At 57.8% G+C, this 15,840-nt stretch overlaps 1 protein-coding gene across 3 annotated transcripts in view; it reads left to right on the top strand.

The window, feature by feature from the left end:
* CLCN2 (chloride voltage-gated channel 2) overlaps positions 1-15,840 on the top strand; it is a 45,573-nt gene that overhangs the window by 14,352 nt on the left and 15,381 nt on the right. For all 3 annotated transcript variants that reach the window (XM_084639738.1, XM_084639737.1, XM_084639736.1), the window contains exons 2-6: positions 201-357; positions 14,227-14,358; positions 14,799-14,927; positions 15,109-15,242; positions 15,525-15,602. In XM_084639738.1, the coding sequence (XP_084495864.1) occupies positions 201-357; positions 14,227-14,358; positions 14,799-14,927; positions 15,109-15,242; positions 15,525-15,602 (630 nt within the window). The remainder of the gene's footprint in view (positions 1-200; positions 358-14,226; positions 14,359-14,798; positions 14,928-15,108; positions 15,243-15,524; positions 15,603-15,840) is intronic.

Genomic DNA, 15,840 nt, shown 5'->3' with positions numbered 1-15,840 from the left:
CCCCCCCCAAGCTGCCAGCTCCCCCAGCTCTGCCTGTGCCGGGGGTGGAGGGGGTGGGGGAGCCAGAGGCAACCCCCCCCGTCTTCTCCCGCAGGCTCCTCTCCAGGGTCACCGAGCCCTGGTGCGGGTGGGGGCCTACAGGGCGGATTATCCCGCCGTCTGGCCTGCTGCCCGCCCTGACGCCGCGCTCTCTCTGCCAGATGTATGGCCGCTACACTCAGGACCTGGGAGCCTTTGCCAAGGACGAGGCGGCGCGCATCCGGCTGCAGCAGAAGCACTGGAAAGCCTTCCCGCAGGAGCGCGCCCTCGGGCCGGAGCTGCTGGAGTACGACCAGAGCCGCTGCGCCCACTGCCGCAGTAAGGAGCCCGCCGGGGCCAGACACCCGGGCCGGGCTGCCCCATCGCATGGGGATGGGGGGGCCTCCTGTGAAACCCACTCCCACGGGCCTCCAGCCCAGTGAGACCACAGCCTCCCCAGCTCCCTACAGCCTCACGCAGGGAGTCCTTGCTGCACGGGTGTGTGCGCTCAGGCCTAGTGTACACACCACCACACCCCGGGCCCTCGTGCACTCCCAGTGCACGCCCAGGCCTGAGCGCACACCCCAGCGCATGCCTGGGCCCTCATGCACACCCAGGCCCTCGTGCACTCCCCGGTGAACACCCAGGCCCTCGTGCACACCCTGGTGAACACCCAGGCCCTCGTGCACTCCCCGGTGAACACCCAGGCCCTCGTGCGCACCCCGGTGAACACCCAGGCCCTCGTGCACACCCCGGTGAACACCCAGGCCCTCGTGCACTCCCCGGTGAACACCCAGGCCCTCGTGCACACCCCGGTGCATGCCCAGGTCCTCATGCACTCCCTGTTGCACACCCCAACACATGCCTGGGCTCTCATGCACACCCAGGCCCTCGTGCACACCCCGGTGAACACCCAGGCCCTCGTGCACACCCCGGTGCATGCCCAGGTCCTCATGCACACCCAGGCCCTCGTGCACACCCCGGTGAACACCCAGGCCCTCGTGCACACCCCGGTGCATGCCCAGGTCCTCATGCACACCCAGGCCCTCATGCACACCCCGGTGAACACCTAGGCCCTCGTGCACTCCCCGGTGAACACCCAGGCCCTCGTGCACACCCCGGTGCATGCCCAGGTCCTTATGCACTCCCCGGTGAACACTCAGGCCCTCGTGCACACCCCGGTGAACACCCAGGCCCTCGTGCATACCCCGGTGCATGCCCAGGTCCTTATGCACTCCCTGTTGCACACCCCAACGCATGCCTGGGCTCTCATGCACACCCAGGCCCTCGTGCACACCCCGGTGAACACCCAGGCCCTCGTGCACACCCCAGTGCTTGCCCGGGTCCTCATGCACTCCCTGGTGCATGCCTGGGCCCCCATGCATACCCTGGTGTACACTCCGGTGCATGCCCAGGCCCTCGTGCACACTCATCGCTCCCCCTTGCACCTCCCTCTTTCCACCCATCCCAGCCTGCCCCCCTTCCCTCTCCTCTCTGCCTCTCTTCTCTTGTCCCATTTGGCCCACTCTGTGCTGCTGGCTCAGTGGTTGTGCCGGGGCTCACAGCCCCCAGCCAGGCACTGTTGAGCTCACCAGTCCCCTTTCTTCTTTGTTTTCTCTCGCTCCCTGGCTCTGGGTCTCCTTCCAAGTCTCCATCCCTGCCCGCCCCGCAGACCCAGAGCTGGGCCATGCCTCCTGGAGGGAGAGCAGCCAGTGACCCGTAACAATAGGCTAAGCATGCGTGACCTCACCCTGTGCAACACGGGGATTTGGGCCGTGTCCTTGGCGCAAACCGGGCCGCTGGAGAGAAAATTACTCACGCATTGTCATCGGACACTCACAAATGAGGGCAGCGACACCCGCCCAACTGGGCACCCGCAGAAACGTGGCCTTCCCAAAAATAACTAGTGGCCCCTCCCTGCCTGTGCCCACGCCGGGGTGGGGACGGGACGATTCCCCCTCCCTGCCCGTGCCCACGTGAGGGACCCAGATCCCCTGTTCTCAGCACACGGAGCCAATCCCCATCCCCATGTGTGTCGGAGCAGGGGAGATGTGTGATTTCTTTTGGTCTTTTCGATTACGCGCATTTCCCTTTGTGACGGGAAGTCCCGTGACTCCTCACCCAGCCGGGTGAGCCGGGCTCATCTGCTGCACTCAGGGGGCATGAGCACTGCCAGGCAGGGGGTGGCGGGCGAGCTGGGCAGGCGTGTATTGAGTGCAGTGTGAACAGAGCCTGGATGTGTGTGGTGGGGGGGAGACCCGACTATCCCCATGGCTGGGGGGAGTATGAACTGTGTGCCTGCGTAGGGCAGGGAGGGCGTGGAAAGTAGGGGTGTGGGTGTTTTCTGCAGAGGGGGCTCTGTTCTGAGTGCCAGGTTAGCAGGGGTCCTCCCCCCACACCTACCCTCCATCCCCGTGCTGTGCTGACTTGTGGGCTCCCGGCACTGGGACGTTCTGTTCCCTGGCTCCCCCAGGCATGGTTGTGGCGCTGGGCACCTCCCACCCCCGCCCTTGGGGGCCCTAAAATAGTCCCCTTGACAACTGGCGTCGCTCTGGCTCGCATTGTTCTTGAGGCACATTCTCTGTCAGAGCACAGCCTGCTCCGATGGCCCCATGTGTCCCAGGGCCCCACCCAGCAGGCCCCTGCCCCGCTGGCTCCTCGCCCGGCTGCTTGGGCAGGGTGGAGCCCCTGGCCAGCTGGCTCGCTGTGCCGCTGAGGGCTGTGGTGTCAATGTTGTGACACGTGTTTTCCTGGTTCTGGGTCTGGGTCCCTCATGTGCTTGCTCCAGGCCTGGCTCCATGGCCGGGTCTGGGGGTGCTGCCCTGGCGCTGCCCATGGCAGAAATCAGAGGAGCTGCTCCCACCTACTAGAGACTGGGCAAAGAGCAGGCCTCTCTAGCTGCTCTGGCGGGCGCTGGGGGCTCTGTTTCAGCCCCTCAGCTGGCTCCTGGCCCCTGCTGAGCTGCGGGGGTCTCTTAGGGTTCTGCCACGCCCAGATTCCCTATGGCCTCATGCCCCTGGCAAGCTCATCTGATGCACTCAAGGGGCATGAGCGCTGCCGGGCAGGGGGGTGCGAGATGGGCAGGTGTGTATTGAGCGCAGTGTTTACAGAGCCTCTATGGGTGAGGAAGGGACCTGAATGCCCCCATGGCTGGGGGGAGTGTGAGCTATGTGCCGGCATGGGGCGGGGAGGACATGGAAAGTTGGGGTGTGGGGGTGTTCTGCAGGCAGGCTCTGCTCTGAGAGAGTCAAATGTGGTAAAAATCTTAAAAATAAAAAACTCAGTACTAACGGGAGATTTCAGCTACCCTCATATCGACTGGGTACATGTCACCTCAGGACGGGACGCAGAGATAAATGTTCTTGACCCCATAAATGACTGCTTCTTGGAGCTGCTGGTCCTGGAACCCACCAGAGGAGAGGCAATTCTTGATTTAGTCCTAAGCGGAGCACAGGATCTGGTCCAGGAAGTGAATATAACTGAACCGCTTGGTAATTGTGACCATAACACAATAAAATGTAACATCCCTGTGGGAGGGAAAACACCACAGTAGCCCACCACGGTCGCATTTAATTTCAGAAAGGGGAACTGCACATAAATGTGGAGGTTAGTGAAACAGAAATTAAAAGGGACAGCCCCAAAAGCAGGGGTGAAAGTAAGTCGAGGGTACTCTAGGGCCAGCTCTGGCCCCCGGAAGGGGCGGGGTTGAGGGGGTCAGAGCCAGCCCCAGCCCACCCTGTAAGGTACGTCCCCCCCCCCCCGGGGTAGCAGCAGCAGCCCAGGGCTCCGGGGGCTATTTAAAGGGCCCGCGGCTCCCCTGCTTCTACCGTCTCGGTCCTTTAAATAGCCGCCGGAGCCCTGCATTAGCGGTGGTGGGGCTCCAGTGGCTATTTAAAGGGCCCAGGCGATAGAAGCAGGGGAGCCTCAAGCCCTTTAAATAGCTGCCGGAGCCCTGCAGCCGCTACCCCAGGGCTCCAGCAGCAGGGCTCTGGAGGCAATTTAAAGGGCCTGGGGCCCCAGGCCCTTTAAATTGCCCCCTGGGGAAGCCGGGCTGCCCCAGTACGGTGCACCGGCTCTTGCCGGTACGCCGTACTGGGGCATACTGGCTTACTTTCACCTCTGCCCAAAAGTGAAATGCTTGTAAGCCGCATGGAAACTTTTTAAAGACACCATAATAGAAGCTCACATTAAATGTACACCCCAAATTAAAAACCATAGTAAGAGGATCAAAGCAGTGCCTGCCACTGTGGCTAAACAACAAAGTAAAAGAAGCAGAGAGAGGGAAGAAGGCATCCTTTAAAAAGTGGAAGCTAAATCCTAGTGAGGAAAATACAAAAGAGCATAAACTCTGGCATGGGAAGTGTAAAAGTATAATTAGGAAGACCAAAAAAGAATTTGAAGAGCAACTAGCCAAAGATTCAAAAAGTAACAATTTTTAAGTACATCCGAAGCAGGAAGCCTGCTAAACAACCAGTGGGGCCACTGGACGATCGAGGTGCTGAAGGAGCACTCAAGGATGAAAAGGCCATTGCGGAGAAACTCAATGAATTCCTTGATTAGTCTTCACTGCAGAGGATGTGAGGGAGATTCCCACACCTGAGCCACTCTTTTTAGGTGACAGATCTTAGGAACTGTCCCAGCTTGAGGTGTCAATAGAGGAGGGTTTGGAACAAATTGATACCTTAAACAGTAATAAGTCACCAGGACTAGATGGGATTCACCCAAGAGTTTTGAAGGAACTCAAATGTGAAATTGCAGAACTACTAACTGTGGTATAAAGAAAAGGAGGACTGTGGCACCTTAGAGACTAACCAATTTATTTGAGCATAAGCTTTCCTGAGCTACAGTTCACCGATGAAGTGAGCTATAGCTCACGAAAGCCTATGCTCAAATAAATTGGTTAGTCTCTAAGGTGCCACAGTCCTCCTTTTCTTTTTCTGAATACAGACTAACACGGCTGCTACTCTGATAACTGTGGTATGTAACCCATCATTTAAATCAGCATCGGTACAAGATGACTGGAGGAGAGCTAATGTGGTGCCAATTTTTTTTAAAGGCTCAAGAGGCGATCCCGGCAATTACAGGCCGGTAAGCCTGACTTCAGTACTGCGCAAACTGGCTGAAACTGTCGTACCAAACAGAATTATCAGACACATAGATGAACATGATTTGTTGGGGCAGAGTCAGCATAGTTTTTGTAAAGGGAAATCCTGCCTCAGCACTGCTAGAATTCTTCGAGGGGATCAATTAGCATGTGGACAAGGGGGATCCAGTGGATATAGTGTACTTAGACTTTCAGAAAGCCTTTGACAAGGTCCCGCATCAAAGGCTCTTAAGCAAAGTAAACAGTCATGGGATAAGAGGGAAGGTTCTTTCACGGATCAGTAACTAGCTGAAAGATAGGTTTCAGAGTAGCAGCTGTGTTAGTCTGGACTTGTGGCACTTTAGAGACTAACCAATTTATTTGAGCATAAACTTTCGTGAGCTACAGCTCACTTCATCCGATGCATCCGATGAAGTGAGCTGTAGCTCACGAAAGCTCATGCTCAAATAAATTGGTTAGTCTCTAAGGTGCCACAAGTCCTCCTTTTCTTTTAGTTGAAAGATAGGAAACAAAGGGTAGGAAAGATAGGAAACTATTTACCTCTCTCCAGTCTGGTCAGTTTTCAGAATGGAGAGAGGTAAATAGTGGTTTCCCCCAGGGGTCTGTAGTGGGACCAGTGCTGTTCAAAATATTCATAAATGATCTTGAAAAAGGGGTGAACAGTAAGGTGGCAAAATCTGCAGACAATACAAAATTACTCAAGATAGTTAAGTTCAAAGCAGATTGCGAAGAGTGACAAAGGGATCTCACAGAACTGGGTGACTGGGCAACAAAATAGCAGATGAAATTTAATGTTGATAAATGCAAAGTAATGCATGTTGGAAAACATAATCCCAACTATACATATACAATGAGGGGGTCTAAATTAGCTGTTTCCACTCAGGAAAGAGATCTTGGACTGATTGTGGATAGTTCCCTGAAAACATCCACTCAATGTGCAGCCGAATGTTAGGAACCATTAAGAAAGGGATAGATAACAAGACAGAAAATATCATGTTGCCTCTCTATAAATCCGTGGTCCGCCCACATCTTGAATACTGTGGGCAGATGTGGTCGCCACACCTCAAAAAAGAAAAGAAACAAAAGGAAGTATTTCTTCACACAATGCATAGTCAACCCGTGGAACCTGTTGCCTGGGGATGTTGTGAAGGTCAGAACTATAACAGGCCTCAGAAAAGAACTAGACACGTTCATGGAGGATAGCCAGGATGGGCAGGAATGCAACCCTATGTTCTGGGTGTCCCTAGCTTCTGTCTGCCAGCAGCTGGGAATGGGCGATGGGATGGATCACTTGGTGATTACCTGTTCTGTCCGTTCCCTCTGGGGAACCTGGCACCGGACACTGTTAGAAGACAGGGTACTGGGCTAGATGGACCATTGGTCTGACCCCGTATGAGCTTATTCTGCACCCCCCACCCCCCACATTTGAATCTGGGCAATTGGTAATAGGGGACTCCAGCAGCTGGGAGACCAGGGTGATGGACACTTCAGGACTAGCCCGTAGGCAATGTCAGATACCCCCTCACCCGCATGATCCCTCAGCCCAGCAGTTCTGTGTCATGTCAGAGCTCCTAGAAGGGGGGCACAAGTGGGCTCCCCCAAGCACCCGGGCCCCAGCTCAGGAGGGAAGGGCCCCGGATGCTGCTGTCTGTTTCCAAGCCCCAGTCGTGAGGGCTGGGTGCTGAAGCTGCCCCGTGAGGCCATGCTGGGCAGCCCAGAGGGGGCAGTGCTCTGGGGAATGCTGTGTCCAGTGAGTCCAGCACACGCTGCTGACCCAGTCGCCTCCCCAGCGAGTGTCGCAGGAGGCTGGGCCGTGTGAGGCTGGTAGGGACCGGCTGCAGCAGCTGCGGTTGGCACGATGCCAGCTTGGCACAATCCAGGGGTTACTGTCATGCAACAGGAGGAGACCCTGGCAGGCCAATCCCAGGCAGCCAGACACCACTTTGCTGCAAGTGGATCCAGTGGCGGGGTGCCACGTGCTTCCAAGCCCCGTGAGCCTGGGTGGAGTCCTGTCACTGGCTTCTAGCTCTGGGGCCTTAAGACACACCCCGGGACAAAGACCTTTGTCTGACATCCTCTGTTAGGACAAGGGGCACCAGTATCTGAGCCCCCCAGTTGATCTCCCATGTTCCCTCAGAGCTCTGTGGAGGCTGTGGGTGCTCCGGGCTTCCACCCTTCAGGGACAGCGTGGCAGGAAAGCTAAGAACAGGCTCAGCAAAGGGATTTCCTAACCCAAGTCACATCACTCCTCCAGGCAACCATTGCCCGCCTGCTGCCAGGGCCCTGATGCAGTAGCCAAGCTCAGAGTTCTCGTCACTGTCGCAGGGAGCATCACTCCATGGGCAAACGTGAGGCTGGGAACTCCTTGGGCCTGCATCGGCACTGCCGAACTGCCTGCCCCAATTATCGCTGGTGTCCTTAGGCTGGGTCCGCGCTGGCTAGGCCGTGATGGGGGCAGTTCCTGTCTCTCGCCAAGCCTGCCCAGGGCCTTGTCTTCGCTATGACTGTAACCGAGCCCAGGGCAGCTGGCCGCAACGTGTGGTGTGGAAGGGTCCCAAGTGCACCCCTCCAAGCCAGGCTGTTCTTGCTCAGGGAATGTGCTTTCGGTCCTGGGTGTGCCTGGAGGTGATGAGTGGGTAGTGGTGTGAGGAGAGGCTGTCTACTTTCAGGGGGTGAGCTCAGGTGACCAGAGTCTCCAGGGCAGAGAGGAACCATCGGATGGGGGGAGTGTCTGTGCCCTAGGGATCTGTTGGTGCCCACTAGCAGAGGGCAGCGGAGAGGTGCATAAGGGTTATAGGGTGTAATGATGCTGGTTCTGACGGGACCCAACGGAGAGTGCTAATTCAAGACAAATTGCTTAAAGCAGGGCAGTTACAGTCCAAGGCTGGGGTTTTTCCACTTCTAAGGCAAACTAAACCAGACAGACAGAGAGGACTTTGGTTTTACCCCACTGGCTAACCACAAGTCACACAAGCAATTCCCTGAGACACTCCAGTTTCCCAGTATCCCCACCAGTGCCACTCGTTATGGGGATGAATGGTTATGAAAACCAATACCCCAGTAAAAGAAAGAAGGTTCTCTCGATCCCAAAGGACCAAGCCCCAGACCCAGGTCAATATACAAGTTAGATCTTACCCACAAATCACGCTGTTGCCAAACCTTTAGAATCTAAAATCTAAAGGTTTATTCATAAAAGGAAAAAGCTAGAAATGAGAGCGAGAATGGGTTCAATGGAATCAATGACATACAGTGATGGCCAAGTTCTTGGTTCAGGCTTGTAGCAATAATGGAATAAGCTGCAGGTTCAAATCAAGTCTCTGGAGAACATCCACAGCTGGGATGGATCATTCAGTCCTTTGTGTAGAGCTTCCATTTGTAGCAAAGTCCCTCCAGAAGTAAGAAGCAGGACTGCAGACAAGATGGAGATGAGGCATCAGGCTTTTATAAAAACAACAAGGAGTCTGGTGGCACCTTAAAGACTAACAGATTTATTTGGGCATAAGCTTTTGTGGGTAAAACCCCACTTCTTCAGATGCACAGAGTGAAAATTACAGATGCAGTCATGACATAATGACACATGAAGGGAAGGGAGTTACCTCACAAGTGGAGAACCAGTGCTGACAGGACCAATTCGATCAGGGTGGATGTGGTCTACTCCCAATAATAGGTGAGGAGGTGTCAATTCCAGGAGAGGCAAAGCTGCTTTTGTAGTGAGCCAGCCACTCCCAGTCCCTATTCAAGCCCAAATTAATGGTGTTAAATTTGCAAATGAATTTTAGTTCTGCTGTTTCTCTTTGAAGTCTGTTTCTGAAGTTTTTTTGTTCAAGGAAAGCTACTTTTAAATCTGTTACTGAATGTCCAGGAAGATTGAAGTGTTCTCCTACTGGCTTTTGTATGTTACCATTTCTGATGTCCGATTTGTGTCCGTTTATTCTTTTACGAAGGGACTGTCCGGTTTGGCCAATGTACATGGCAGAGGGGCATTGCTGGCACAGGATGGCATATATCACATTAGTAGATGTGCAGGTGAATGAGCCCCTGATGGTGTGGCTGATGTGGTTGGGTCCTCTGATGGTGTCACTACAGTAGATATGGGGACAGAGTAGGCAACAAGGTTTGCTACAGGGATTGGTTCCTGGATTAGTGTATCTGTGGTGTGGTGTGTTGTTGCTGGTGAGTATTTGCTTCAGGTTGCAAATACTGGACACAAATCAGACATCAGGAATGGTAACATACAAAAGCCAGTGGGAGAAGACTTCAATCTCCCTGGACATTCAGTAACAGATTTAAAAGTAGCTTTTCTTGAACAAAAAAACTTCAGAAACAGACTTCAAAGAGAAACAGCAGAACTTTAAAATTCATTTGCAAATTTAATACCATTAATTTGGGCTTGAATAGGGACTGGGTGTGACTGGCTCACTACAAAAGCAGCTTTGCCTCTCCTGGAATTGACACCTCCTCACCTATTATTGGGAGTAGACCACATCCACCCTGATCGAATTGGTCCTGTCAGCACTGGTTCTCCACTTGAGGTAACTCCCTTCCCTTCATGTGTCATTATGTAATGCCTGCATTTGTAATTTTCACGCCATGCATCTGAAGAAGTGGGGTTTTACCCACAAAAGCTTATACTCAAATAAAGCTGTTAGTCTTTAAGGTGCTGCCAGACTTCTTGTTGTTTTTGTGGCTACAGTCTAACACGGCCACCCCCTGATACTTGACAGCCTTTTATAGTCTCTTGCCATGTAGTCTTTATTTCTTTGTTCCAAAGACAAGCTACCCAGCACATGGCATGGAAAAACCTGAGTTCTGTCCCTAGGCATGTCCCTGCGTGCCTTGCTGAGTCACCAGGCGTATCTGCCTTCTCTCAATGGGTCAATTGTGTAGCTGATGGTTCTTCATGGGCCATCAAGCAGGCTAGGCAGAGCTGACACCAACTTGTCTGGGGTGTCACCCAGAAGCACAGCACAAGTTTGAACTACAGACAGTATAGAGCCAATATTCATAACTTTAACCACAAAAATGATACACATACACAGACAGCATAATCATAACCAGCAAACCATAACCTTGTCTGAGACACCTTATTTGACTCCCTTTATACAAGATTTGGTGCCACTACAGGACCTTGGTTGCAACAATGTTCTGTACGGTCCCCGTTCAAATCAATAACATCACATAGGGATACCCAGGGTCTGGGATCTACATATTAGTTTGGCACAGTGTCTGCAGGCTCTGAGCTGCTGGGATGAGTGGGGCACAGGTGACCTGGAAACACCTCCCTCTTCCCCCAATCTCCCCTCTGGGCTTATCCTGAGCGTAGGCGCCAGGGCTGGGGGAGCCAGTATGGGGTGCGATCTGATCCCGGGCCGCTCACTGCAGGCCACATTCTTCTGGGCTCTGGGTCTGATTGATCCCCCCCACACATCTCCCAGTGCTGGTGCCAATTGTCCGGTGTTAGCCAAGTGCTGACTCCCTGCAGCAATCCACTGGGCCTGCACTAATGGTAGTGGCCACGAGAGGGCGGACGAGGCTGAGGACCCGGCCCCAGACCCCAGTGCTTTGCAGGCCAGGAGCATGGGGGCTGGTGGGATCTCTATGGGAGCCCAGGCCCTAGGGTGGCAGGCTGAGCGGAGCAGCTGCCCCAGGTACAGGTGGGGGCAGAGAAGCCTCAGTCTCGGGCTGGCTGCTGGGGCCAGCTGGGGCTGCCAAGCCACGATGCTGCCAAGCACTGTGGCTCTGGGCCGTGGAGCTGCCGTGGGGCACCTTGCTGTGGGCACAGCAGCATCGGCATCAGCCCCTGCTTTGCTCAGACATCAGCCAGGAGACCGGCTGGCTCATTGCCAGGGAGCCACCAGCCATCGGGGCTCAAGAGGTGCCCATCCCTTAGGTGCCTGCTCAGCCTTGGGGCTGGCTCCTCGCTGGCTGGGTCTCTAGAGGCCCACTCAGAGCCCTGGAAGCCATCCCTCTGGCCTGCCTCATGCCTCACCCTTTGCACCGCAGCAATGCCCCCTCCTCTGCCCTGTTCTCCCCCCAGGACATCTCCCCATTGCAAAATTCATTCCGCACATGGATGTAAAAATTTAAGGGAACATTGGTCCCAACCCACATCCCCTGCTGCTATCCCAGCTGAGGGCTTTCTGTGCTGTGAGCGGCCTTGCCTCACTTCCCCCAACACCCCGCTCCCCGGAGACCTCGCAGGCACTTAGCAAGTGTTTGGCTCTGTGCCCTGCGTGCCAGGGCTGGGAGGAAGAAACACAGCCGGTGGGGAGCGAGAGACCTCGCTCCAGGAGAGATGAGACTGACGGCCCCAGCCCGTGTCCCTGCACCCAGCCTCAGTGGCATCACTGGCTATGGGGCAAGAGGGCAGTTGTCCCCCAGACTTGTCATAGGTCGATATGCTCCACTTGCCTCCCCACTTTGCAGGATATAATATCATCACCGATCATGTTCCATATGCCGACACTAGTTTGCCCCACATCCTTTGGATTTTCTGAAATGACACCCTTGCCTGGCACTAGGGGGCGTTGTGCTGCTGCCCCGCCGCACCCTGCCCATCTCCGCGTGCCCAGCCTGGCACTAGGGGGCGCTGTGCTGCTTTAGATGCTGCCCTGCCTCTCTTTCCCCCACACCCCAGCTTGGTGTTGAGGGGCCCTGCAGTTCTCACTCTGCCCCAGCGTGGCCTTTGAGGGCACTCTGCTGTGGCAGGTCCCTGAGTGATGTAAATGTCAACGTCCAGGGTTGTCTGGCGTGTGAGACAAGTGGACTGTGGGTCTCCGTCTGCAGCCGTCTCTGCTGGATTGCCCGCAGCGCAGCTCCCACAATGAACTGGCACCAGGGGCATCTTTGTTCAGCACTGGGAGAGCAGAGGGCTGCAGGGTCGGGGTTGAGGGGCACTGGCAGAGCTGTGGGTCGGGGGAGCCCAGGGCTGGGATAGCAGTGGGGGCTGTAGGTCAGGATTGAAGGGCACCGGCAGAGCTATGGGTCAGGGGAGCCCAGGGCTGGGATAGCAGTGGGGGCTGTAGGTCAGGATTGAGGGGCACCGGCAGAGCTATGGGTCAGGGGAGCCCAGGGCTGGGATAGCAGTGGGGGCTGTAGGTCAGGATTGAGGGGCACTGGCAGAGCTATGGGTCAGGGGAGCCCAGGGCTGGGATAGCAGTGGGGGCTGTAGGTCAGGATTGAAGGGCACCGGCAGAGCTATGGGTCAGGGGAGCCCAGGGCTGGGATAGCAGTGGGGGCTGTAGGTCAGGATTGAGGGGCACTGGCAGAGCTATGGGTCAGGGGAGCCCAGGGCTGAGATAGCAGTAGGGGCTGAAGGTCAGGATTGAAGGGCACTGGCAGAGCTATGGGCCAGGGGAGCCCAGGGCTGGGATAGCAGTGGGGGCTGTAGGTCAGGACTGAGGGGCACCGGCAGAGCTATGGGCCAGGGGAGCCCAGAGCTGGGATAGCAGCGGGGGATGTGGGTTGGGACCAATGTTCCCTTAAATTTTTACATCCATGTGCGGAATGAATTTTGTTATGTGCACCAAGATGGAGGTGACGTGTGGCGGGGGTGGGGCCGAGGGGTTCGGAGAGTGGAGGGGGCTCAGGGCTGGGGCAGAGGGGTTGGGGTGTGCGGGGGTGATGGCTCTGGCTGGGGCTGTGGGCTCTGGGGTAGGGCCAGAGATGAGGGGTTTGGGGTGCGGGAGGAGGATCAGGGCTGGGGCAGAGGGTTGGTGCGCAGGGGGGTGAGGGTTCCGGGGCGGGTGGGGGCGGCTCTGGGAGGGGGGCCAGAAACGAGGGCTTTGGGGTGCAGGCTGCCCTGGGGCTGCGGCAGGGAGAGAGGACTGCCCCCAGCCCTCTCTCCTTGCAGCAGCCTGGGGCCGGGGGAAAGGCGCCTCTCTCCAGCTGCAGCAACTCCAAGGCTGGGGCCAGGGGAGAGGTGCCTCTCCCTGCCCGCGTGGCCCGCTAGAGCCTTCTGCGTGGCCACGTAGCTTAGAGGGAGCTTAGGCTGGGACTGAGGGACATTGGCGGCGCTGTGGGTGGGGAGCCCAGGGCTGGGATAGCAGGGGGCCGTGGGTCAGGACTGAGGGGCGCTGGCAGAGCTGTGGGGTGGGAGGACCATTTGCCCAGCAACCTCCCAGCTCTGTGCCCATGCGTTCCTGGCTGAGGGGCGCTCTGGGCTGGGGCAGCGTCAGTCGTGGGGGGGGGTGGGCCCCAGGTGACCCGCCTGCTGAGTGCTCCTCTCTGCCATCCTGTGCCAGATTCCCTGGCCAGGCAGAGCCCTGGGGGTGAGAACTTCCCTGTCTCTCTCCCCAGCTGGGGGTGTGGGGCTGGGCTGCTCTGCCCAGCACTGCTGAGGTCTGGGCGGGAGCAGTTGAGTTAACACAAGCTGCTGGTTGGCTCGCTGCCCTGGAGCCAGTTCAGCCTGTGCCCCCTGAGCTCAGGGCACCCCGGGGGGCACAGCCCATGCCTTTCCTAGGAGCTGACCCATGCAAAGGCAGCTGGGGTCCCCAGGGAGCATTGAGCCGGCTCCTCCCTCCCCTGGGTCCTTCAGGCTCAGCACCCTCCTGGACTCCTGGCCAGCCCTACCCGAGGGTGTCCCTTCTCCTGGAGTTTGGCCCTGCGCCCGACTGCTCTGACTTCTCTCCTCCAAGCCCCATCTCTCCCCGAGCGACAGAGGCTTCAGCCCGGCCTGCAAGGTCCCTGTGGCCAGGGCAGGAGCCAGGGCAAATAGCCGGAGCGGGCACAGGCTGGCTCTGCCCATCCCCTGTGCCCTGTCCTGAGGAGCTGACCCGGAGCTCAGTGCAGATACCCAGGCTGCGCTAACCCCCGAGGGTCTGCCGGGGCCGTGTCCCAGCCCACCTGGCCGCCTGGGTCCTGGACGCTCCCCCAGCCCACAATTTCCCCTTTCCCCCACCCCCGGTGCCCCAGTGGCCCATTGCTGGAGAGCTTGGATCGCTGCAAAGAGATCTGTGCGGATTCTCCATGCGTCTGAGCCGTGCCCATCCCCGTGGCCGTGTGGGAGACAGGTTACGGGGGGTCGGTTAATCTTGCCTCCAGGGGCTGGGCAGGGAGTGTGGGCCCTTCGCCCTCCACGCTCAGCTCCCGCGCTCTCCCCACAGTCTGCACCGTGCGATGCCAGAAGTTCCTCATCTCCAAGGTGGGCGAGGACTGGATCTTCCTCATCCTGCTGGGGCTGGTCATGGCGCTAGTGAGCTGGGCCATGGACTTCGCCATAGCCACCTGCCTGCAAGGTGAGGGGGGCCGGGGCCACTTGCCTCTATGCCCACAACCTGAGCCAGGCAGCTGGTCCACTTGGCACCCTGAGGGCACAGCCAGGATTGCCCAGGTGGGGGGCTGGGTACCCTGTCAGCCAGGGGGCTGGGCCCAGGTGTGGAGCTGAGTAGGTGTCAGCCAGGCAGGGATGTGTCCGAGGCATGGCTAGGCAGGCTGCTGCCCAGGGGTGCTGTCTCTCCCCGTGGGTTTGGGCTCAGTCCCGTGACGTGGTGGCTGCCTTGAGCAGAGGCTCCCGGCAGTGGAAGCATTTGGCCCCTCTGGATGGGGCCCTGTCACCCTGAGTGGGGCCCCATCTGTGCCCTCCCTCCCCTGGGCTGGGCCGGGCTCAGTCCCTTTGGGGAGTCAGTGACCCTGATCCCAGCAAGCCCCCTCAGTGACTCCCCCTATCTCTCTGCAGCCCAGAAGTGGATGTACGGGGGCCTGGACACCAACATCTTCCTGCAGTACATGGCCTGGGTCACCTACCCCGTGGTGCTCATCACCTTCTCGGCCGGCTTCACCCAGATCCTGGCCCCGCAGGCTGTGGGTAGGAGCCAGCCCCTACCCCTTGGGATCCCCCAGCCCGCTGTGCGAGGCCACGCCTGGGGGAATCACCCCTCCTGTGCCCAGCTCTCCGGCCTGGGGGTGGGGGGCTGAACCTGGATCTCCCCTCCCCCCCAAAAGGGTACGGACCCTCTCTCTGGGTGCTCACCCATCCCCTTCCCCAGGCTCTGGCATCCCCGAGATGAAGACCATTCTCCGGGGTGTGGTGCTGAAGGAGTATCTCACCCTCAAAACCTTCGTGGCCAAGGTCATCGGCCTGACCTGTGCTCTGGGCAGCGGGATGCCCCTGGGCAAGGAGGTAAGAGGGACAGAGGAGCTACTGGGCCATGTCTGGAGGGGGCACAAGCTGGGTGCCAGGTGCAGTGGGCGGGTGGCCCTACCAGGGTGCATGTACCAGATGTGGTGGGTGGTTGGCGCTGCTGGGGGGGCGTGTGCCAGGTGCAGTGGGCGGGCGGTGCTGGGGGGGCGTGTGCCAGGTGCGGTGGGTGGGCAGCTCTGCCCATGAGCAAGTCTTCCCGCAAGGCTCCCTGCTTTGAGGCTGGGTGCCCGTGGTAACCGGTCCCTGGCACTCTTCCCACAGGGGCCCTTTGTCCACATTGCCAGCATGTGCGCCACCCTGCTCAGCAAATTCCTCTCCCTCTTTGGAGGCATCTACAAGGTGAGAGGCTGACGCTGTGCGGCCTGCGGGTGCTGACCAAATGGGTACCGGGGGCAGGTCTGGGCTGGGAATGCAGGTCTATTGGGCGGGGGGTGGGGGCTCTCAGGTATGCGGAGGGACCTTTGGGCTGGGGGGCAGGAGGTTTGTTCTCTCTGACCCTGGCAAGGGAGAGGGTTAGCCCCATGGGGGGTGTCTCTGGCCATGGCTGGGCAGGGCAGGAGGGTGGCTCTGGCCCTGG

Source organism: Lepidochelys olivacea (genome assembly GCF_965140295.1).
Source record: "Lepidochelys olivacea isolate rLepOli2 genome assembly, chromosome: 9".
Taxonomy (NCBI): Eukaryota; Metazoa; Chordata; order Testudines; family Cheloniidae; genus Lepidochelys; species Lepidochelys olivacea.
The sequence above is the reverse complement of the archived record's forward strand: the minus strand, read 5'-3'. Positions and strand labels throughout refer to the sequence as shown.